At 46.5% G+C, this 25,407-nt stretch overlaps 1 protein-coding gene across 1 annotated transcript; it reads right to left on the bottom strand.

The window, feature by feature from the left end:
- Positions 1-669: 669 nt before the first annotated feature.
- On the bottom strand, positions 670-21,303 carry LOC139789307 (cilia- and flagella-associated protein 53-like). The gene is made up of 4 exons (XM_071729826.1): positions 21,224-21,303; positions 20,276-20,505; positions 17,408-17,581; positions 670-791 (listed from the first exon to the last, which is right to left on the bottom strand). Exons 1-4 carry the CDS (start codon positions 21,251-21,253, stop codon positions 704-706), a joined length of 522 nt encoding a protein of 173 aa, XP_071585927.1. The 5' UTR covers positions 21,254-21,303; the 3' UTR covers positions 670-703.
- Positions 21,304-25,407: the final 4,104 nt, after the last annotated feature.

Below are 25,407 nucleotides of genomic sequence, written 5' to 3'. Positions count from 1 at the left end.
TATGGTATTGAAAACTTATATCATACAGATGGCCAAAAGAAGGACTGAACTCAGGAAGAAGGGTATGGTAGTGCAACGACCTCCACTAGATATGGCCATACATATTATTAAACCAGGAGATAAAGTTCTGATAAAACTTGGAAAGAATCCTCTTTAACCCCACATTGGGAAGGTCCATTTGTCGTTTTATTTACCACAGAAACTGCTGTCCGCACTGCAGAACGATGGTGGACACACGCCAGCCTAGTTAAAGGACCAATTGAGACAGAAGAGTGGAAATCTGTCCTGGGACCTGATCCAATGAAGATGAGGATCATCAAGAATCAGCATTAAGTGTGGATGGAGATTTTGAACACAGAAGAACTGAGGAAGAAACATCGTATTATAAGGTTACTCAAACCAATAATAGAAACCTTGGTGGGGACGGTAGATATAGACGAGGTAATACCTTTATCTAGGGAAATAATTGCCTCCACAGGAAAAGACTTTTTAAGGTTACAATCTTTTGAACAGGAGCTCTCCCAAAAATGTGAGTGTGGGAATTGGACTTGTAATTATTGGGTAAAATTTCAATGCGGACATTGTGGGGCATTTTATTGGGATACGAAAAAAGATATTAAGGATTCAATAATCTGTAATTCCTGTAATGCTGTTTTTACTGCATCAATAGTTCATAGAATCATAGAATCATAGAATCATAGAATCATAGAATCATAGAATTGGCTGGGTCTTTGCACACCTCCTGCTGATGTTTCTTCATCCACTTTTCATGAAGCTCCCCACATGGTTCTCTGAAAGGCAAGAGAAAAGTTCAAGAAAACAAAAAGAAAAGCTTAAAAAAAAAAAAAAAAAAAAAAAAGCAAATTATTAAGTCTGGAGTTGTGTGATGAATGGAGGCTCCTAGCTTGTAACTAACTCAGGCATCCAGTACCTGAAGGGGCTCCAGGAAAGCTGGGGAAGGACTTTGGACAAGGGCCTGGAGTGGTAGGACAAGAGGTGATGGTTTGAAACTGGAAAAGGGGAGATTGAGATGAGATCTGAGGAAGAAATTCTTGAACCTGAGGGTGCTGAGCCCCTGTGCCAGGTTTCCCAGAGAAGCTGTGGCTGCCCCATCCCTGGCAGTGTCTCAGGTCAGGTTGGATGGGGCTTGGAGCAACCTGGGCTGCTGGGAGGTGTCCCTGCCCATGCAGGGAGGGGTGGATTTTTATGATCTTTAAGGTCCCTTCCAACCCAAACCACTTTATGGTTCTATGACAATGGCTCAGGAAGGCAAATTCTACACTTGGGTCTGGCACCAACTCCTTCAGAGGCCTCAGGAAGCACAGAGAGAGTGATTTGATGGAGATTTGGCCATTAATGAGATGAAAAGCAGGTCCTATGTTTGCATTTGTAAAAAAAAAATACATTTACATGCACAATGTTACATCCACAAAATGTATTTTCTCTAGAATGCACACAAGTAGCTGGAACATGCATTATGTGGTTTGTTTATTCCCTTTTCTTATGAAATCCACACACAGCCTTGTTCAAGCATGTGGGTTGCTCTTTATTCAAATGAAGGCTCAGAATACTCGTCTGAGAGCTCCTTCATAGCCAGCAAATACTTGGAGAAGGGAATTTAGGTTATGATACAACCAAAACACAACTGTCACCTCAAACTCAAATATAAGAACCTGGCAATTGCTCAGTTCCCAGTCACAGAACCACAGAATTGTGACAGTTGGAGAAGACCTCTAGGATCACCACATCCAACTGCCAACATTCCCCCTGGATAAAATATATTGAGCAATATCTGTATTTATTTTTAGCTGCAGTGCTGGGGTAGATCCTGCTCTGTGCTGGAAAGGGGAAGGCAAGGAGAGGCTTTTTCAGGAGAAGTGCCACTAAAAATCAGGAAATTAGTTGTGTGCTTTGAGGAAACCATGCAGAGCAGTTTGCCAAAGGATCTGGAGGGTGTTTAAAATATCATAGAATCATAGAATTGGCTGGATTGGAAGGGACCTCAGAGATCATCAAGTCCAACCCTTGATCCACTACCGCTGCAGTTACTAGACCATGGCACTGAGTGCCACATCCAGTCTCTTTTTAAATATCTCCAGGGATGGAGAATCCACCCCTTCTCTGGGCAGCCCATTCCAATGTCTGATCACCCTCTCGGTAAAGAAATTCTTTCTAATATCCAACCTAAACCTCCCCTGGCACAACTTGAGACCGTGCCCTCTTGTCTTGCTGAGAGTTGCCTGGGAAAAGAGACCAACCCCCACCTGGCTACACCCTCCTTTCAGGTAGTTGTAGAGAGTGATGAGGTCTTCTCTGAGCCTCCTCTTCTCCAGGCTGAACAGCCCCAGCTCCCTCAGCCTCTCCTCATAGGATCTGTGCTTGAGTCCTTTCACCAGCCGGGTTGCCCTCCTTTGGACCTGCTCCAGGACCTCGATATCCTTCCTGAACTGAGGGGCCCAGAACTGGACACAGTACTCGAGGTGTGGCCTCACCAGGGCTGAGTACAGGGGCAGAATCACTTCCTTGGATCTGCTGGCGACGCTGTTTCTGATACAGGCCAGGATGCCATTGGCCTTCTTGGCCACCTGGGCACACTGCTGGCTCATGTTCAGCTTCTTGTCAATCCAGACTCCCAGGTCCCTTTCTGCCTGGCTGCTCTCCAACCACTCTGTGCCCAGCCTGTAGCGCTGCATGGGGTTGTTGTGGCCAAAGTGCAGGACCCGGCACTTGGCCTTGTTGAACCTCATCCCGTTGGAATCAGCCCAGCTCTCCAGTCTGTCCAGGTCCCTCTGCAGAGCCCTCCTGCCTTCTGGCTGGTCCACACTTCCTCCCAGCTTGGTGTCGTCCGCGAATTTGCTGATGATGGACTCAATCCCTTCATCTAAGTCATCGATAAAGATATTAAACAGTACTGGGCCCAACACTGATCCCTGGGGGACACCACTGGTGACCGGCCGCCAACTGGATGCAGCCCCGTTCACCACCACTCTCTGGGCCCGGCCTTCCAGCCAGTTCTTAACCCAGCACAGGGTGCTCCTGTCCAAGCTGCAGGCAGACAGCTTTTTCAGGAGAATGCTGTGGGGGACAGTGTCAAAGGCTTTGCTGAAGTCCAGGTAGACCACATCCACCGCCTTCCCCTCATCCACCAGGCGGGTCACCCGATCATAAAAGGAGATCAGGTTGGTCAGACAGGACCTTCCCTTTCTAAACCCGTGCTGGCTGGGTCTGATCCCTTGCCCATCCTGCAGGTGCTGTGTGATTGCACCGAGGATGATCTGCTCCATAACCCTGCCAGGCACTGAGGTCAGGCTGACAGGCCTGTAGTTTCCTGGGTCCTCCTTCCGTCCCTTTTTGTAGATTGGCGTGACATTCGCCAACTTCCAATCATCTGGGATGTCCCCAGTGAGCCAGGACTGTTGGTAGATGATAGAGAGAGGCTTGGCGAGCTCTTCTGCCAGCTCCCTCATCACCCTTGGGTGGATCCCATCCGGTCCCATAGACTTGTGGGGATCCAAGCAGCTCAACAGGTCACTGACTGTGTCCTTCAATATTACAGGGGGGCTGTTTAGATTCTTATCACCTTCTTTAAGTTCCAGAAGCCATCTGTCCTCAAGATAACCTGTCTTTCTTTTGAAAACTGAGGTAAAGAAGGTGTTAAATACCTCAGCCTTTTCCTCATCTTTGATAACTATATTCCCACTCATGTCCAGTACAGAATGAATGTTTTCCTTGCCCCTTCTTTTGCTGTTTGTTGTGGAATGTTAGAGAGGTTTGGAGAATGTTGGAGAATATTCCTGAATATTCTCGAAGAGATAGGAGGTACGACCCCTTTGCTATGCCCAACCCCATGTTTGGGAGGCCAATTAGATTGGCCCATACTCCGGTGCTACCTGCACCAGGGATTCGCTGTGCTACAGGTAAACACACCGGGTGTCCAATAAAAAGTTATGTTGGTGGCTGGGGTGTGGTCACGGAAGCTCTATATAAGCGAAAGTTGCTGCGCAATAAACCAGAAGTTCGTTTATCAACCATATTGGTTGCACGCATTTTCTTTGCCGCTCCCGCAACTGGCGCCCGAACCGTGCTACAGGCCCTGAACAATCAGAAAGTCTGAAGAGCCTTGAAAAAGTCTGAAAAGTTTCGAAATCAACAGGCAAATCATGCGGAAGACCGATCTTCACTAGGGATGCCTGGTGGAGAACCGAACCATCGATAGCACCAATCACAGCTCGGCAGGTAAAACCGCTGAAACCAAAAAACTTGGCTGGGAACGGGGCTCCAGGAAAGCACCGAAAAAGCAACGTTTCGGATGGCAATAAATTCCTCTCGACGCAGGCGTAGAGAGGTGATTCGCAACTTAAAGAAAAATGAACGAGTTTGTTTGCTGCTGGGGAAGGGCTACCGGTTCTTAGTTATAAAAAGTTGTAAAAAGCCCACAAAAGGCTCGGATTAAGGCTGCACCAAAATAATAAAGGGATAGTCAAGCGCGCAGAAAATAGAGAACGAAGTAGCCCTAGACTTTCTATATTTATATTCTATTCTAGACGTTTTTTATTAGTTTCTTACAGAAACGTGCCATAAAAGATGTGGATTTTAGAAAAGATCCGGCGGCGCTTGTAGCATACGGCCGCACATATCAGTTTTTTACTGACCCTGCTAACTTATTTGATGAGAAAGAATAGAAAAGCTTAGGAGATATTTTGTAGTATAAGGTAATAGAAGAGGATAAGACAGCTCGTAAGTTAATGAAACCGTAGCATACAATGGTTACTTGCTTGCACCGTTATCACACAGAGAAGAAAATCGCCGCTGTAGCTTCGGCAACCTTAAAAAGGCAGCCGATACCAGATTTGCATCAATTAGAAGTTGATTATGATCCCTGTCCCCCAACGGGAGACGAAATAGTTGTACAGCTTGCTCAAAATTTCCAGTGAAGTTCCGACGCAACCCCCTTCCCCCCCCCCCTCCCTCTGATGTGGCCTGTGCCGGCCATCTTGAGCCATGTGGCTCGGGAAGTGACCGCTTGCAGAGCCGGAAGCGGACTGAATCAGAGTCTGGAAACCCTATGACCCGTGTCATCCGCCGAGGGTGGCTCCAGGGCTGGTCCCGACCTCCATTGGGCCCCACCTTCGGCCCCACCCCTACGCCGTACGTCACCCGACGGGGACGTTCCCGGCCCACAGCACCCCTCCTCCTCCCTCCCCTCTCCCTCTTCCTTCCTCCTCCCAGCCCTCCCTCCCTCCTCCCTCCTCCCTCCCTCCCTCCCTCCCTCCCCCCCCCCCCCCCCCCCCCCCCGGCGCAAGCAGCCGCTTTTCAGAAATAAAAGCCTGCTGCACGGCACTACCGCACCTTAACAATTAATTGATCACAAATGCATGAGCAGGCCCTTAATAATAAAGATTATGATTTTTCCTCAGTTTTAGATACCCTGCCACAAGTTTTCCCGATCATATATACAAAAGCTAATCACGGAAATGTGGAGTTGCAGTATCACTCTTTAAATTAGAAATTGCTAACACAATTAAGAGCTATCATAAATGAATGCGAGTTGCATGGTGAACCAGTTAAGTAAATGATAAGTTATATCTGGGGCTCAGGACTGTTGCTCCCAGAGGATATAAAAGGAATTATGAGAATGATCATGACTCAATCACCTTTACTGTTATGGCGAGCCCACTGGCAAACATTATGTCACAGATTCGTAAACATTTCTAGAGAACAAAATGACCCCCTGTATGGGATAACAATAAATCAATTTATGAGTTGTGGACTATATGCTAATTTTGAGGCACAAGCAAGATTAGGCCTACATATAATAAGAGAGTTTATGAGATTTGCGAGAGAAGCTATAAGTAAAGTTCGAACTACATCAGTTGTCCCATCTCATATGTCAATTAAGCAAGGCACAGATGAGCCATTCTCACAGTTTGTAGATAAACTCACTGATGCCATCAACCAGACTTGTGTACCAGATCAAATGAAAACTACATTGCTCCGTCAGTGTATCCTAGACAATAGCAATACTCCCACGAAAAATATAATTTCCTCCATGCCATCAGAAGCATCAATTGAGGAGATGCTGGAACAGTTATCTAGAGTACCAGTAGGGACTCAGGCAATGTTAACTGAGGCAATAAAAGATGTAGGGAAAGGTATGGTGCAAGCCCAGCAGCAAGCTCTTGCAGCCCAACAACAAGCCTTTTTAGCCCAACAGCAAGCCCACCAGCAAGCTCTCACAATCCAGCACCAAGCCTTAGCAGCCTTAGCCCCGTTACGTCCTGCCGACGCCAGACAGACGCAACGATCAACCGACAAATGTTTTCGCTGTGGACACACTGGACATCTTCGAAGGCATTGTCACAAAGCCACAGTCTGGTGTCAACACTGTAATACGAACACTCATGCTACCGAAGTCTGCAGATACCAGGGAAATGGATCGAGGAGCGCGAGGAGCCACGGCACAAAGACCCCAACTGCGGCTCTAGTGTGGACCCCTTCGAACAACAGCAACCAGCCACTTCCACTCCCCTCCAGCAACCAGCCACTTCCACTCCCTTCCAACAATCAGCTACCCCCATCTACCTCCAGCAATCATCCACCCGCACTTCCTTTCAGCAACCAGCCATCCCTACCTCCCTTCGACAGCCAGCCAATTTCCACTTCCCTTCAACAACAACTCCAGCCACCCACCTCCCTCCAACCAGCAACCAGTGGAAGCCTCGGGCTGGACCTGGCAACCGCAGTAGATGTGACTCGCAGTGACATCAAGCCCCAAAAGATCCCTACGGGTATCACCGATCCAGTGAAATATCAAGAAAAACCATGTGGACCCCTTTTATTAGGACAGTCGTCTGCTGGACTTAAGAGTTTGTTTGTCTTGCCAGGAGTAATAGACAGTGACCATACTAGAAAAAATTTGTATTGTAGCTATGACTTGGACACCACCTATGGTAATTCCAAAAGGAACTCGAATTGCCCAGCTAGTCCTGACACAACAATTAACTGATGCAGCAGCCGTCTCTTCGATTCATCACCATCATGCCCACAAACGTACAGGCCCTTGTTGGTCGAGACATACTAAGTCAGATCGGAGCACGCCTGATCACAAGAGACCATTTTTATTGGCAGTCACTCCTTGGGCTTTCCCGATCCCAATGACATGGTTATCATCACAGCCAATATGGATCGAGCAGTGGCCGCTGAAGCGAGAAAGCCTCAGACAAGCACACATCTTAGTACAAGAACAGCTAGAGCAAGGGCATATACAACCATCAACTAGCCCTTGGAATACTTCAATCTTTGTAATTAAAAAGAAGTCTGGCAGGTACCATTTACTACATGATTTACGTGCAGTTAATTCCCAGATGGAAGCAATGGGAGCTTTTCAGCCCGGAATTCCTAACCCCGCGATGCTTCCAGAGCATTGGCATCTACTTATAGTAGACCTAAAAGACTGCTTCTTCATCATATACATACACCCACAAGACACAAAGCAATTTGCATTTACACTCCCAGCCCTTAACAGAGAAGCCCCTGCTTCACGATTTGAGTGCGCAGTGCTCCCACAGGGCATGGAAAACAGCCCAACTTTGTCTCAACTGTTTGTAGATGCAGCATTATTGCCAGTACGGCAAGCATGGCCAGATGCCTTAATTTATCATTACATGGATGACATCCTAATAGCACAACAAGACCCATTTACCGAGCAGCAAGAGAATTTTTTAACACAACAGCTAAGTCACCAGGGACTCCAATTAGCACCTGAAAAGATACAACGTACGCCACCATGGAAGTACCTAGGATGGCATATTACTGAGTCACAAGTTTGACCTCAAAAAGCTGCTCTCTATTTGACTCTTAATACCTTACATGATGTACAACGATTCCTAGGTGATGTTCAATGGTTACGCCCTGTGATCAGTATAACAAACGATCATCTAGAACCGTTACGACCACTTCTTAAAGGCATCGATCCTGCCTCCCCTGTTACTCTTTTGGCAGCTCAACAACAGGCCATAACTGAAATTGGCCTGACAATACCTCAGTGCTCCGTGGATCGCCATGATGTAAACTTACCCATAGACTTAACCATCCTTACGGGTAAACAACATTTACTCGGAGCTCTCACGCAGTCCAAAAAGAAAAAGGGGGAGACTAGGTCTGCTGATATCCGTGTCTTAGAATGGATCTTCGGACCACTACAGCCAAAAACTACAATCCAAACAAAGATTGAGGTATTGGCCCTTCTAATTTGTAAAGGCCGAACCCGTATTATACAAATTACTGGAGATGAACCTAGCACAATTTATCTTCCAATGAAGCAAGGAGAGTTGGACTGGTATTTGCAGCACTCTCCAGACCTACAGTCAAGTCTCCTAGAGGCACCGCAAGCCATTGATCTCTCCCCGTTGCGATCTACTGTGTTAAAGTGGATGTCCCTGCATGAATGGATTCCTGTTCCAAAACGATCTGAGGAACCCCTTCAAAATGCACTAACGGTTTTTACCGATGCAGGAAAACGTTCACAACCAGCCGCAGTGACTTGGCAAGATAAGGAGCAATGGTGCCATGAACTCCTGTCCTCACAAGAGGACGATACCCTACAGACTCTAGAGTTGGCAGCCATTGTTTACGCCTTTTCACGTTGGTTGAATGTGCGTCTTAATGTTGTCTTAGATTCCCTTTATGCTGTGGGAGTTGTACAGCGAATTGAGGACGCATATCTCAAAGACGTCGCAAACTGGCGATTAAATTACTTATTTCGTCAGCTGCAGACTGTCATCCAACAGAGAGATCAACCTTATGCTATCATTCATATTCGGAGTCACCAATGGTCTGACGGCCTAGGAGAAGGCAATGCCCGAACAGACAGATTGGTTTCGCTATCTGTACACATGGACGAATTTACTAAGGCAAGGAATGCACATGCTACCTTCCACCAGAACGCCAGAGGACTCCATCGTCACTTCCAGATTTCCATGGACAAGGCCAGAGGCATTGTAAAAGCCTGCCCACAGTGTAACCAAAAGGGACTTGGTCTCGGCCTCAGAGTTAATCCCCGAGGTCTTGGTCCAAATGAAAGATGGCAAGTGGATGTCACTCATGTACCAGAATTTGGAAGGCTTAAACATGTTCATGTTACTATTGATACTTATAGTCATTTTATCTGGGCTACAGCTCAGTCTGGTGAGAAAGCGTTGCAAGTGATGCGACATCTCATCCTTTGTTTCGCTGTCATGGGTGTGTCAGAGCAGATAAAACTGATAGTAAACCGGCATATACTAGCGACAAGTTAGCTCGATTTTTTCAACAGTGGGGAATCAGGCACATTACAGGCATTCCCCGCTCGCCAACAGGTCAAGCTATAGTAGAGAGGGCAAATCAAACATTAAAAGACTACCTGACGAAATTCACAGATTTACAAGACCCACAGGAGCGATTATTCAAAGACTCTATTTGTCTTGAATTATCTGTGTATATTCGGGGACCAAGAGATAGCCCAACAAGCTGACCCTTCAGAAGCCCCACTGTATGTGACCTACAGAGACCCCACCACGGGTATATGGCAAGGACCAGCAGAGGTTAAATATTCAGGCAAAAGTCACGTGTGTTTCCACCCTTACAGGTACCTTGTAGGTTCCCAGCAAGCGGACTCAGCCAGCACCTGCTCCGCCAAATTTGAAAGCATAAGCTCAAGAGCAGAGACAGCCGTATTAAGTGCTCAACATGTTCAAAGATAGAAACTGCCGTGTTGACTTCATCATAGGTTTCCTTGTCATTTTAAACTTTGATTGTTTTGTCTTCCTGAACTTCGACCCTTGACAGAATGTCTGGGTTACCCTTGCGCGTCAGCTTAACACCACTTCCTTTTGTGCCAGTCTAGCGATAAAAAAAAAAACAACAAAACAAAACAAAAAAACCCCAAAACAAAACAAAAAAAAATCGCCTTTTGTTACATATTTAGTTGGTGTACCAGCCTCTGAAGAGACATGGCCAATGTTTCAAGCAGCAATGAACCACACACAAGTGCAATTTCACACCGAGAGTCTATGTTCCACCAAGGCCAGTCTAGTTGCGTGCTTAAGTGACTACGACACTTGGGTTAGTCGTCTGCCCGCTGGGCCCTATCCCCAAGAATTAAGCCTTATAGACTCTCTAAATGCCACTTATGTCTCTGGATGAGTAGCTTGTCCACTGATTGCACAGAAGTCATAGGGAGACAATGCGTTACTACCAATGTTTTCCCAATGGGCAATTTCAGCCAGTGGTGCAACTACACCCTCCGTGGTGCTACTAACCCATCGCCTGGGACACAGCTTCCTAGGAAATTGCCATCAGGGTACCTTTTAATTTGCAGAGATTGGGCATGGTTAGGTATACCATCCTGTCCCGTTGGAGGGCCTTGCACCATTGGTCAACTGAGCTTAGCTATGCCTCACGCACACCCGAACAGTACCCATCGTGTGCGGTGGAAGCGAGGCCTGGCCCAAATACTAGCGCAGGGATGTGATGATGATGTTAACCTTTGGTCCAAATGGCAGGTGATTGTTTTTTGCTGGGAGCAGCTGCCGCTCATGCACATCAGAACCTGAAGAAGTTGAGTTGTTGGGTGGTAAAGTATGCTAGTGATACCAGCAAGGTATTATCTGAATTAGCTGATGATTTATCTTCTGTACAACATGCAGTATTAGAAAATAGAGCTGCTATTGATTTTTTGTTTTTAGCTCATGGCCATGGTTATGAAGATTTTGATGGTATGTGTGATATGAACTTGAGTGATCACTCTAAATCGATACATAAGTAGATACAACAGTTAGTAGAACATACTCAAAATATCAAGCAAGATGTAGTATTTTTCGGTATAGATGAATTAGTCAATTGCTTTGGCCTCACCAGATGGCCTCAAGGTTTATGTAAGATTGGTTTACTCGTACTTTGTATTATATTGATAATTGTAATGTGTTTTAGTTGTATGTTAGCGATACTTAAGAAGTTATTTGCCAAAGCTGTTAATATTATGAAAAAGATAAAGGTTTCGTTGAAGAATGGTTTGAGGTACAAGGACATGGACCTCTATTAAGTACCAAAAGGTTGTGAATAGTTACATAACAAGTATATTAAGAAGTTATGAGATCACAAAAAAAAAAAAAAAAAAAAAAAAAAAAAAAAAAAAAAAGAGAGAGAGAAAAGAAAAAGAAAAAAAGAAAAAGAGAAAAGAAAAAGGACATAGCACATAGTAAAATTAATACATATTGCTTTTTAAAATAAATAAAAAAAACAAAAAAACAAAAAAACAACAAAAAACTTCGCCCGTTATGAATGTAGTAATTGAATGTTGCAATCTTAAATTTAACACAATTCGGCAACTATGAAGGTCCTAGGACTCCGTTATGCTATGAGCCGGTGGGACCTGGAGACGCTTATAGGGGCCTCCCGACAACATTTCGTCAGATAAGTCTCTCCTATCCTTCTTTTGGCTCTCTGCACTAGTGGACGCCAGACCTTCCTAATATTGAACAGAGCTCTGTTAAAGAGTGTGTGAGTATGAATGATTGTATGAAACAGAGACATGTCATTAATGAGAAGTCGATTCTTACTTGATTAAGACAACGAAAGCTGTTTGATAACTTGTTAACCAATTTGTTTGATTCATTAGCAGAGTGGTTTGAATAGTCTTTAGATTATTTCAAAAGGGCATTACAACATTGAATGTATCAACCTGTTTGATTCATTAATTGAGTGGTTTGAGTAGTTTCTAGATTGTTTTAAAAGGGCACTATATTACTGAATGTATCCTTAAGTTTTGCACAATTTTGTTATTTGCACTGTATTTGTTTGAAAATTAGCACTGCAAAATTTTAAACCAAACATGGGCTTGTGCAAAAAGAAAAGGGGGGATATGTTGTGGAATGTTAGAGAGGTTTGGAGAATGTTGGAGAATATTCCTGAATATTCTCGAAGAGATAGGAGGTACGACCCCTTTGCTATGCCCAACCCCATGTTTGGGAGGCCAATTAGATCGGCCCATACTCCGGTGCTACCTGCACCAGGGATTCGCTGTGCTACAGGTAAACACACCGGGTGTCCAATAAAAAGTTATGTTGGTGGCTGGGGTGTGGTCACGGAAGCTCTATATAAGCGAAAGTTGCTGCGCAATAAACCAGAAGTTCGTTTATCAACCATATTGGTTGCACGCATTTTCTTTGCCGCTCCCGCAGCTGTTGATGTATCTGTAGAAGGATTTCTTGTTGTCTTTCACAGAGATGGCGAGATTCAGTTTGTGTTGTGCCTTTGTCTCTCTGATTTTCTTTCTACATGACCTGACTATATTCCTAAATTCCTCTTGAGAAGTAAGCCCTTTTTTCCATAAATGGTAGGCCCTCTTCTTAACCCTAATTTCTTTCAGAGTCTTCCAGTTCAGCCAGACCGGTTGCCTTCCCCGCCGGCTCGCCTTTCGGGACTCTGGGACAGCCTGCTCCTGTGCTTTCAGAATTTGCTCTTTGAAGTACGACCATCCCTCCTGGACCCCTCTGTTTTCAAGGGCTGTTTCCCAGGGTATACTTTGAACTAGTCTTTTGAATAGTCCAAAATCTGCCTTCCGGAAGTCTAACATAGAGGTTTTACTGATGACCCTCCTTGTATCCCTGAGTATTGAAAACTCTATTATTTCATGATCACTAAGTCCCAGGCGTCCACCAACCACCACATCTCCCACCAGCCCCTCTCTGTTTGAGAAAAGAAGGTCAAGTGGGGCTCCATCCCTGGTGGGCTCATTTACTAGTTGGAGCAGGAAATTATCCTCAATACACTCTAGGAATCTCCTAGACTGCCTCCTCTCTGCGGTGTGGAGTTCCCAGCAGATGTCTGGCAGGTTAAAGTCACCTACGAGAACAAGGGATGATGATTTTGAAACATCCACCAGCTGCTTTTAGAATATTTCATCGTCCTCATCATCCTGATTGGGTGGTCTGTAACAGACTCCCATCACGATATCGGCCTTGTTGACCTTCCCTCTGATTCTAACCCACAGGCATTCTGCCTTATTATTGGTGATCTCAACCTCTACAGTGTCAAGAGACTCTCTAACATATAGGGCTACCCCTCCGCCTCTCTTACCCTGCCTGTCCCTTCTGAAGAGCCTGTAGCCACCCATGGCAGCACTCCAGTCATGGGAGTCATCCCACCACGTTTCCGTGATAGCAACTACATCATAGCTTTCCTGCTGCACAATGGCTTCCAGCTCCTCTTGTTTGTTGCCCATGCTGCGTGCATTGGTGTACATGCACTTCAGCTGGGCTGCTGATTTGTCATTTATCTTGGGTAGTCCACCCTTAGGTTCCCCTCTGGAGAGCCCAGTTTCAACCCCCTCCCCCTTCAAACCTAGTTTAAAGCCCTTCTTATCAGCCCCTTCAACCTATGAGCTAGAGTCCTTTTCCCCCTGTTAGTTAGATGAAGCCCATCTGACTTGATGACACTAGGCAGTATGGGATTTGCCCCGTGGTCAAAAAACCCGAAGTTCCACTGGTGGCACCAGTCCCTTAGCCACCTATTGATCAGATCGGTTTTCCTAGTCCTCTCCTCATTCAGGTCTTCTACTGCTGGAACTGAGGCAAACACCACCTGTGCTCCTGACGCATCAAGTAACCGACCCAGTGCCTTGAAGTCCTTTTTAATCACCCTTGTACTTCTTCCAATAATGTCATCACTGCCAGCCTGGACTACCAACAGTGGATAATAGTCTGAGGACTGAATTAGCCGAGGGAGTCTCCTACTAATATCCCTCACCCGGGCGCCAGGAAGGCAGCAGACCTCTCTGTGGGATGGGTCCGGTCGACATATAGGGCCCTCAGTTCCCCTCAGAAGGGAGTCACCAACTACAGCCACCCTTCTTCTTTTCTTAGTGGGTGAAGTTTTAACCCGTCTGGTAGACAGGGGGCGAACAGGAGACCTTCTGGACAGATCGTCCTCTTGTCTGTCCTCTTCCTGATTTTCTGAGTCCAGGGCCTCATATCTGTTCTCTATGGGCACCTGGGGGGATGGTGGGGGTTGGAAGGTAATTCTTTTGCCTTTCCGGTGGGGGACCTGTTTCCATTCTCCCCTATCCACCTGGTCTGCATCGGCTGCCTGATGGGAGGAGGGGCAGGGCTTCACCGTCTCCTTTTGGATTTCTTTTGCAGTCGAAAGGGTGCGACTCCACCAGTCAATTTCCCTTTTGCTGTCCCTAATACTTCTCAGTCTCTCCACCTCCTCCTTAAGCTCTGCCACCATGCTCAGCAAGTCATTGACCTGCTCGCATCTCACACAGACCCCATTTTCACTGTCCGCCGGTGCTAACACGAGGCTTAAACACTCTGCGCAGCCAGAGACCTGAACAGCTACGTCCATCTTTTTGTTCCTCTTAAGGGGTTCCATCTGTGTGGACACACCCTTCTTCTCAACAGCAACAGTTTTTGCTTTTTTTGAAACCATTGCTAGCTGTGCCCGCTTGCTTGCTCTGCCTGCGCGAACTGCCTCGCTAACTGCCACTTCAATTTCCTGTTCGCCGCGCTCCGGGTCGCTGGCGCTCCCGGCAGCCGCTTTAAATCCCTCCTGTCCCGGCTGGGTGCCGCCCCCTTATCAGCTGATTGGTCTCCGCAGAAACCCTTCAACAGAAAGGTTATGCAGCACGCTGCCGGTAGCCGTTTGAAGTTAGTCTCGTTAAGGCCTTGTGTTGCTTACACTGTTTTCGTGGAAAATTATAGGTCTCAATTGCTTTGTCTAGCCCCATATTCACTTTCTTTGTAGTTTAATTCTGAATTTACTGGTTAGGAATACAAATTCATTAACATCATATATCACAAATCTAAACCTCCAGCTCAATTCCTCTTCTCCCATCCCTTGTTCCTTGGGAGCAGAGCCCGACCCCCCCTGGCTCCAACCTCCTCTCAGGGGGTTGCAGAGAGCCAGAAGGTCTCCCCTCAGCCTCCTCTTCTCTAAACTCAACATTGCCAATTCCTTCAGCTGCTCCTCACAAGTTCTCCAAAACCTTCTCCTTGTGCTCCAGACCCTTCCCCAGCTCCCTTGCCCTGATACAAGCCAAGATGCTGGTGGCCTTCTTGGCCACCTGGGCACACCCTGGCTCCTGTTCAGCTGAATCAACCAACACCCCCAGGTCCTTTTCTGCCTGGCAGCTTCCCACACTTCTTTGTGTGATCCAGGAACCTCCTGACCACTCATTCACTGGTTGTCCCAACAGCAAAAGCAGGGAGCAGCAGAGCAACAGGCATGCCAGGAGCCACAGCACACTCCAAGAGGTGTCCTCACCTTCAAGGAGGTCAAACATGCTACAGCATCATCAGTTTTCTTACATTGGAACTCTAGGATCTGTTGCGTGAGACGAATCTCGCCGTGGGCGCGAGCTCGGTTCGCGAACAGAGTCGATCGAGCTAGTGTTGGTTCGGATTAGTATCAGAGAACTAACTTCGATCCGACTGGCTCTGGGACCTGCTGGAACCACACCCTGCTGAAATCGGGCATGCGCACCTGGGCCAGTCCCAGCTGGGCACAGGCGGGGCGAGCACCGTCCTGGCACCTGCTGCCTACAAGGATCTACCTTCCAACTCCTCAGTAGGAGTTGGAGGTGATTACAGAGTAGGGTGCTAATTAGTATTCATGAAAAACATATTTCTCCAGTGTTCTGAGGCAAACACCATTATTGACATTTGAAGTCTTACACCAGTAGAAAGAACTGTATTACCTTGAACAATGGGTTCCAAGTTGTCTCAGCAGCAGAGGAATAAAGAATTAGTTATTCTTTTTCATGATCAGAAACTAATCTGAATTTAATTGCATGCTCAGAGGGGGAGAGAAGGTAAGTAAAAGTTTGGCACCGTTGGAATTTTGATAGAAAATAACCCTGTAACTGCTTGATTTCATCAAAAGAATTCCTTCAAAGCAGCTTTTAGAGCAGCCCATCATCTGCTCCCCTAGATGGCTGGTTTTCTTCCTCATTTTGCTCTCCTAAGCTTCTTAAAATTAAAATCGTGCCTGTATGTAGCCACTTCCCCAAGACAGAAACTGCATTTATTCCCCCTCCTCCCACTTATTTATTCATTTTATGGATGGAGGACAAAGTTGCTGTGAGAAGAACATTCTCACATGGATGCTTCTTATGTTATCACAAGAAAAAGGATGCAATGGGTTGATGCAAATTATAAAAAATTACAATTTTCTTTACAGATACCAAGGCTGAACATGTCCCTGGGTTAAAAGAGGCCAAATTATCTTTCAGCCACAATTTCTGACTCCAAGAGAATATAAAAAGTTACCAGCCCTGAGACACCCACTTTTAGGGGTCTAAATCTCAAGCTGAATCCCTTCTCCTTGGTGTGTGAAGCAAGCTAGAAGTACAAAATAAAAGGCATCCCAGCAGCACCTCCCCTAAACTATTTTAAAAGTGAATTTCAAGCACTTTGGGGGCTGCATTTTAGAGCCAGCACCACAAATTTAGAAGTCTGTGTGCTGCCTTAGCACCTGTGAAGTGCACAGCTAAGAAATTAATATTTCTCTATGAAATCACTGAATTAGACTTGATGCACAAATGAAAGGGAGTGTTGGGTTTTTTCCCCAGGCTCTGCACACTTGAGAAATGGTTGGTGTGGATTTCCAGAGCACTGCTGGAGCCCAGGAAGAGCTGCTTAAAATGATTACAATGACATGAAGTTAATGTTCTTTTCATCACTTCCTCAGAACACCAGAATTCCCAAGAATTGAGCAAAGCAGATTGCATGGCAAGGCCTTGGGGCCTGAGAAGCACCTGAAAACCTGAAGGACTTCCAAAGTCAAGCTCAGCATCTAGGAAGATTTGGTATGGAAGGGAATTAAAGGCTCAGCTTTGGCTTGTGTTTGGGAAAAGCATGGGATAAATAAAAACATCTCAACTTTTTAAGGATTTTGGATGTATTGGGTTAATAATCATGATTTAGGCCAAATTAATAATCTTTGAACCCTTTTCACTCCAGTTCCAGAAAGCTGAAACAGAACAGAAGGAATAACAAGAGAAAACCCAGGTGAAAGCACAAAGATGCTCCCACAAGGCTTTTGGCAGTGCAGCTGGTGGAATCTTTTTGGGGTTTCTCAGCACTAAAATCAACCACTGGACACAGGACACCTCTCTGCACGTTCTGCCTTCACCTTTCTTTTTTCTGGGCACCACAGCATGGAAAATCCCAGCTCTTTAGAGGCTACACCTCTTCAAAAACAACAGAGCTGAGGCCTTGCAACTCCTGGCCAAGCTCATAGGCCTCTACCCAAACCACCCAAAATCTTTTTCTTTTATCATTTTAATCATCTTTGATTCCTCAGCTTATTATTTTCACCTTCTTGTTTGAATTGCCTCTTTGTATTATCTTATTATTTGATAAGATACCTGAATTGCTGCTCTAGTTTTTCAGCCACCAGCTGTTGTCTTGCTGTTTCTCTCTTCTCTCTCAGGAGTTTTGCTCTCTCCCTCATTTTCTCTTGTCTGTCCAGCTCTGTTCCTTCAAGTGACTCCATCTCAGCAAAGTACTGACTTTTCTCTCCCTCCAGCAGCTCATGAAGTCTGTAATGAAACCATGAAAAGAAAACCTAAAGAAATGCTCTCTGCAGAATGATGAAGTTTTAGTTTATTTGTTGTGAGCTCAAAATGGGTGCTGGGCTCCTTTCAACACTTCTTGCAAAAGCCAAAGAAGGGAATATCCAAGGAAACAGCAAATTTTAAAAGGAAGATCACTCCTGTTGTGCCCACAGTGGGGATCTTCCAGCACAACAATTCTGTCCTGACACAATTTAAGCTGCTTACCTCACAAACCCATTTCCAAGGCTGCTTTACAACTTCAGACCCCACTAAACAAATTCAGTTCATTTTCAGACTGCATTTTTCACCAGTTGGTATCAGTTTGAGCCTACACTATTTTTACCCTTCAGTGGGATCCCTCTTTGGTATTTATCCCCCCTTCTCTAATACTTAGAGACCTATAGTTGTATTTTCTCTCAAATTTGTTATTTTAGCACCACCCTGCAAACCACTCCTCACCCTGCAGGATCTTTGATGGGAAAACTCTGTCAAACTGGCAATTTTTAAACACATCACCATTTACCTCTCTGAAACCTGGGTCTAAGGAATCCAGAAATTCATTAATTCCAACACAAATGCCAGTGCAAAATCACTCTCACTTTCATACAGTGATACTGTGTGAGCAATAATTAGAGCAGCCAAAACAAAGATAAATTTGGGGGATGCAGCTCCACTCTCTTCACTGTCTCCTTGCAAAGATGAATCTTAAGCAGCTAAATCAGAACAAAACTCATGAAGTTCAACAAAATATTCTGGACCTGGGGAGGAAAAACTCCCTGGATTAGGACAGGCTGGGAAGTGGCTGTGCAGAGAAGCTGAAGGTGATCCAGCAATGCACCCTGGTGATAAAGGTGAGCAAGGAGGAAAAGCTCTGCCAGCAGGGCCAGGGTGTAGGCGGCAGGTGCCCGCCCTGCCTATGCCTGCTGGAACCACACCCTGCCTCAATCGGGCATGCGCCTTTGGGCCAGTCCCAGCTGGCATAGGTGGGGCGGGCACCTGCCGCCTACACCAGGGGGTGATGGATCTTTCTTTCCACAACTGAGGAGATCTCACCTGGGGTGCTGGGTCTGGTACAGCACAAGGGAGATAAAAAATTAGTGGAACAAGCCCAGTGAAAGGCTGCTGAGGTGATTAAGGGTGTGGAGTATCCATGCTGAAAGGAGAATCTCTCCTGAGGATCTTTTAGAGAGAGCTGGGACTCTTCAGCCTGGAGAAGAGAAGGGTCAGGAAGATCTCATTGATGTCTACAGACACCTAATGGGATGGAATGAAGAAAAAGGAGAGAGCTGCTTCTCAGCAGTGCCCAGAGACAGGGCAAAAGGCAAAGGGCACAGATTAAAATGTGTTATATTCCACCTGGACACGAGAACACTTGCTTTGTTTTCCTTTACTGGACCAGGTTGCCCATAGAGGTGGTGGGGTGTGGAGAAAAGCACAGAGAGAGTTGGGGGTGTTCAGCCTGGAGAAGAGAAGGCTGCAGGGAGACCTTAGAGCACCTTCCAGTGCCTGAAGGGGCTCCAGGAAAGCTGGGGAGGGACATGGGACAAGGGCAGGGAGTGATAGGACAAGAGGTAATGGTCTTAAACTGGAAGAGGGGAGATTGAGGTTGCACATTGGGAATAAATTCTTTAATTTGAGCCTTAACAGGGAAATAAAATAAATGAAAAAATAAATAAAAAAGCCCTGTACACTGTATTTAAAATGTGAAAGAACAATTAAAGGCAACTGCTTCAACAACCTAAGTGGAGGAAGCTCGATAGCTATTAATCCCTTTGTTAGAGCTGGAGGGACTGAGCCTGCCTTGTCCTCCTCAGAGAAAAAACATGGCAAAAATAAAATAAAATAAAAGGTCCAGCAATTTAAACTCGCAGGGAGTCATGAAGGAGGCAATGAAGGTGTAGAAACCATTTTTTGGGGGTTCATTCACAAAATGAATGTTCCCATCCTAATTCCCAGCTATTTGAATTGGTGCTTGTGCCCAGGAACACAAAGGAAAAGAGAGAGGGGAAATCTGCTATTAAAAACTCCCAGGGAAACTTGATTTCCTGTGCCCCACATCACTGGGAGCTTCCACATGGCTTCCCCTGTGCCTTTCCCAGACAAAAGTGGAGGTCAGTCCCCTGGTTGACCCAGGTGACAAAGATACAGCCAGGGAGACCAAAGGCCATGGGGGAAAACAGGGGTGTTGGGGAAAAAAATGTTCTCAAAGATGAAGTTACAACTTTCCAATATCTGAAGGGGCTACAAGAAAGCTGGGGGAGGGCTTTGGACATGGGGGGGTAGGGAGAGGACAAGGGGAAATGGGTTAAAACTTGAAGACGGGAAGACTGAGGTTGGACATGAGGAAGAAATTCTTGAATTTGAGGGTGCTGAGCCCCTGTGCCAGGTTTCCCAGAGAAGCTGTGGCTGCCCCATCCCTGGCAGTGTCTCAGGTCAGGTTGGATGGGGCTTGGAGCAACCTGGGCTGCTGGGAGGTGTCCCTGCCCACGGAAAGGGGCTGGGAATGCATCATCTTGAAGGTCCCTTTCAAACCATTCTGGCACCCCTGAAGCTGTCCCATGCTTTCTGTTCTAACAAACACCACCCCCTGACACACACAGCTGAACTCTCCTGCCTGTTTTTCCCAGGGAAGGTGAAAACCAAGCAGATGCTGCTATTAATTAGCAACCTGTTCCCTACCTCTCTCTTCTCTCCTCAATCCCTGCCTGATGCTCCTGCATGGCTGCATCCACCCTTCTGTGCACAGCACTGTGAAGCCATCTCTTGGAGTTCCTTTGCTGCCAGGTGTGAATCCTGCAGTACTGGTTGTAAATCTTGACAAAATTTTTATATTCCTGCAGTTCCTTTTCCCTGTCTCTGTGGAGCAAGATAAAATTATCAAAGGCTTGCTCCTTGGGAGGCTTGACTCTCTGTAAGAGAAAGCAGAAGAAAGTGGTGAAAAGTTAATGAGTTATTCTGGGATTTTACTTAGTTGGATAGATGAGGAAATAAGAACAGAGCACCAAATTTTGACAGTTCAGGGTTATCAGGATTAATTACCAACAAACTTTGCCTTGAAGGGAACATTGCCAGTACAGGAACATGGAATCATTTCATGGTTTGGGTGGGAAGGGACCTTTCAAGTCCTCTCTGGAAACCTGGGCCAGGGTCTCACCACCCTCAGAATAAAACATTTCTTCCTTTTATCCAGTCTGAATCTTCCCTCTTGTAGTTTAACCCCATTACCCCTTGTCCTATTGCTAAAGGCTCTGCTAAAAAGTGTCCCCCTGTCTTGTAGGTTCTCCTTTAAGTTCTGAAAGGCCACAGTAAGCTCTCCCTGCAGCCTTCTCTTCCCCAGGCTGAACAACCCCAACTCTCTCAGCCTGGCTCCAGAGCAGAGCTGCACCCCGGGGCTCTGAGCTCCCCACTGCACCCCACTCAGTACCCACGTACCCCCAAAAGAGCATGGAGTACCACTACACCGCTTCCCTCAGAGGCTTCCACAGCCGGTACCAGGTCCAGCCGATGTCCTCAGCCCGCCCGGTCCCGGTTACCTCGGGTGAACCCCAGCGGCTCCTCTCAGAGGGCCCTTCCCCAACCTGCCCCGTTCCCGCTCCACTGGCCCCGCAGCACCGGGCATCTCCTCACCAGCCCCATGGAGTGCGGGATGGACCCCATCACCTCCCGGGGCAACCGGTGCGACCGCCGCCGCCGTCCCCGTCGCCGTCCCCGTCCCCCTGGGGCCTCCGCGGCTGCAGCGAGGACACCGGGACGTGTCGCGCGTTGCTATAGCAACGGAGAGTTAGACGGAAGTGACGTCAGGAGGCGGGGCTGGGGCTGCGGACTGGTGCTCCCTTCCCGGAGGGGACGGAATGGCAGCGGGGAGAGAGGGGAGAGGGACACAGACACAGATGTAACAATTTACATATAAAGTTATATTTGTTCATTTAACCTATGTAACTTTGTTTATAAAATAGAAGTATTAACCGCAAAGTTATGTGCCAAAAACATTGTGTGACTGTGACAAATTGTAATAACTTACGTATAATGTTTGTTCATTTAACCTAAGTAGAAAATTTTTAGTGCATTTACTTATAAAGGCAAGATAGAAGTAGTGAAAGAAGATAAGGATGTTAACTGCAGAATGTACTTTAGAGAGAAAAAGTGTATTGTGACAAAATGCTGTGTAATCATGTTTAAACGTTCTTATAGATAACCTTTGTAGAAAGGGGTTAACCAAACACAAGATGTGTCTGCATAAGAAGAATTAGTATTGTCGGCTGTGTCTGCTCAAGAAGAATTAGTATCGTCGACAGATTTCAAGCTTTCCCAGCAACATCGGGCTCACATGGCCATAAAGGACTATAAATACCCAAGAAACTTTAAGGAAGTTGCACCGTCTTGAGGAGCAGAGACTCCCGGGTGCCCAGCGCTGTTATTGCTTGTTGTTACTTGCTATTAAATTCCGATTGATCCATTAATTGGTGTGTCCTGGTCAATTTTATGGGACGTAATTTATAACAAATTTGGTGCCGTGACTCAGATAAAGGCAACTCGGTGCAGGCTCTTTTACTAGGTGAGGCGCCCCGCTCTATAGCGGCCCCTGTATCTGGGATTCTCACCGAAACCTTTACCCGATGAACCCCTAAAAATCTGACAACAAGCAAGGAGAAGGGCCGGCAAAACCCCATAAACTTTGTGCACAAAGATCCGAACGAAGACGCGGGATGTGTGAGTATAGGCCAGTTATCCGTTCGGTTGGGGTCGGGTATCCTGAGGTGTGCCATGTGAGACATCCGAATAAGGACGAATCAAGTCCGGAGTCCTTAGTAGTGCATTTCCCACATCCCGCGAGGGACTGGGTCACGAATAGGATGAAGCGTGAGTGTGTGTGTGTGAAGGCACCTCAGAAGATGGGACAGAAGAAAAGCAAGTCTTCTGGTCCCATGGGAGGGGAACTGCAAGTTAGGCTTCCCCAAATACCCCCGGATAGTCCATTTAGGGATAATGATTACACATTGTGATGATATACCTTCTATGAAAGGTAAAGACAAAGTAAAAATGATACATTATTGTATGGAAGTATGGGGGGGTAAGCAGATTAGAGGAGATCATTTATATTGGCCAGTATTTGGATCTTTTGAGATTTGGACTTGCCAGGCTCTGAATATATATGTTAATTCAAAGGAGCCGTTTAGTTTGGAAGAAAGTGAATATGCTAGTTTATGGGTTAGATCAGAGACCAGAGTTAACCTATACCCTTTAAAAAATAAGGAAGGAAAGAAAAAGAAAAATTCTAAATCAGAGGAAATTCCTCTTGCACCTCCACCATATATTCCACCACCTCCACCTCTGGAACCTCAACCCCCGGTGCCACCAGTTCAGATGACCCCCACTGCCCCCCCTGAGGAGGACTCAGATTCTGATTCCTCAGGGGTGGATCAGAGACGGGTCACGAGGAGCCAAACAAGGGGGAAACAAAGCAAAGATGTGGGTGGTTTATACCCACTAAGAGAAATAGCAGTGAGAGGACCACAGGCAGGTATGGTATATGTGGTTGTTCCTTTGAACTCAGGAGATGCAAGGGAATTTAAAAAGGAAATGGGAAACTTGTTGCCACACCCTCTGGGAGTGGCAGAACATGTAGACCAATTCCTAGGACTGTCATGGTTTAACACTGGCCCGGCAATTAAACCGAGTAACAGACGCTTGTTGCGTGGGATGAGTCTCGCCGTGGGAGTCAGTCGAGCTAGTGCTGGCTCGGATAGTATCAGGGAGCTAACTTTGATCCGTCCGGCTCTGGAAACCTCTCCGGAAACCACACCTACCGAACCCGGGCATGCGCGCCTGGGCTAGCCCCAGCTGGGCACAGGTGGGGGGGGCACCGTCCGGGCACCTGCCGCCTACAGACGCTCTCTATTAATCTCTCTCTCCTCCCTGATAAGAAAGGAGAGAGAATAAGGGAGAGAGACTTATGGGTTGGAAACTAAACTACACAACTTTAATGAAACAGTAATGATAAATAGGAAAAATTAATAAATATATACAAATATACAAGAAAATGGATACCACATTCCTCCCCCCTTTCCCCCAATAGCTCTCACGTCACCACCGAGGCTGCAGGGCAGCCCTGGGAAAGTCCAGGCTGGACTCCTGGAGTCAGCAGCAGTCAGGAACTGGAGGCAGGAACACACAGATAAGGACTGGCACGGATCAGGAGCACAGGCAGGCAAACGGACGGGATCCTTCCAGGATGCCGGGGTGAAGGAATGGGAAAGGAAAGGCAGGAAGGGCAGGCAGCCGGAAGCTGGAAGCAGGAAATCTGGCTTGGCCCTCGTGATCCCTCAAATTTATACTGAGGATGACGTATATGGGATGGAATACTCTGTTTGGTCAATTCTGGCATCTATCTTGTCTGTTCCTCCCCAAAAGAGGGATGCAGGTGGGACCTCTTTATGTTTTCCTCAGAGCTGAGCAGTGGCCTTGGCTCTGCACACCAGTCTCTAGCAGTAACTATAAACATCAAGTGTTATCAGTCCTAGAAGCACACACTGTCTGAGAAACTTGCTGTTAATTTCAGCAAGTGCAACTACTTACAAGAGACTTAGCTAAAAGCAAAAGTACAAGAAAGAAAATCACCTCTATCCTGGCCCAAACCAGGACATAGGACCTAACGTATTTACCTGGGATGAGCTGCAGTCAATTTTAGGGATATTATTTACAGTAGAAGAACGAGGAATGACACCTACAATTGGGCTACGGGTTTGCATTTTTCCAAAAACCTCGAATATCCCAGCCCTCAGCGGCCAATCTCGACTGTTGCTCAATAGGGCTCCATAAAAGAACGAACGGGACTGGCAAACCAATGCAAAGAGTGACCACTGGAAATGTTTTCTGGCCCTAACCCTCACATGGAACCCTACCTACAGCATCAACAACAACTGGGCTACAGGTTTGCATTTTTCCAAAAACCTTGAATATCCCAGCCCTCGGCAGCCAATCTCGACTGTTGCTCAATAGGGCTCCCAAAACTCTGAACAAACGGGACTGGCAAACCAATGCAAAGAGTGACCACTGGAAACTTTTGCTGGCCCTAAACCTCACATGGAACTCTACCTACAGCACCACCAACAATCTGACTACTCGTTTGCGTTTTACCTAAAACCTCGAATTTACTACTCCTCGGCGACCACTCTCCACTGTTGCTCAATAGGGGTCCCAAAACACCGAATGAACGGGACTGTAAAACCAATGAATAGAGTGACCACTGAAAACATTGGCTGGCCCTAACCCTCTCATGGAACCCTACCCACAGCACAACTAACAATCGGGCTACGGCTTTGTGTTTTTCCAAAAACCTCAAATATACCATCCCTCGGAGTCCACTCTCCAGTGTTTCCCAATAGGGCTCCCAAAACTCGGAACGAACGGGACTGGCAAACCAATGCAAAGAGTGACCACTGAAAACTTTTGCTGGTCCTAACACTCACATGGAACCCTACACACAGAAGCACCAACAATCAAGCTATTGGTTTTCCTTTTCCAGAAAACCTCGAATATACTAACCCTTGGCAGTGACTCTCCACTGTTGATCAGTAGGGCTCCCAGAACGAAGGAATGGGACTGGCAAACCAATGTAAAGAATGACCACTAAAAACTTTCGCTGGCCCTTACTCACATGGAACTTTATCCACAGCACCATTAATAATTGGGCGACGGGTTTGCTTTGATGGCAATGATCACCCCACCATCACCACTACAACTGATCTGGGATTAAACCAGGCCTTCTGATTCCAGGAGTCCAGCCTGGACTTTCCCAGGGCTTCCCTGAA

This window comes from Heliangelus exortis, chromosome W (assembly GCF_036169615.1).
Source record: "Heliangelus exortis chromosome W, bHelExo1.hap1, whole genome shotgun sequence".
Taxonomy (NCBI): Eukaryota; Metazoa; Chordata; class Aves; order Apodiformes; family Trochilidae; genus Heliangelus; species Heliangelus exortis.
Note: the sequence above shows the minus strand (reverse complement) of the source record. Positions and strands in the feature narration are given on the sequence as shown.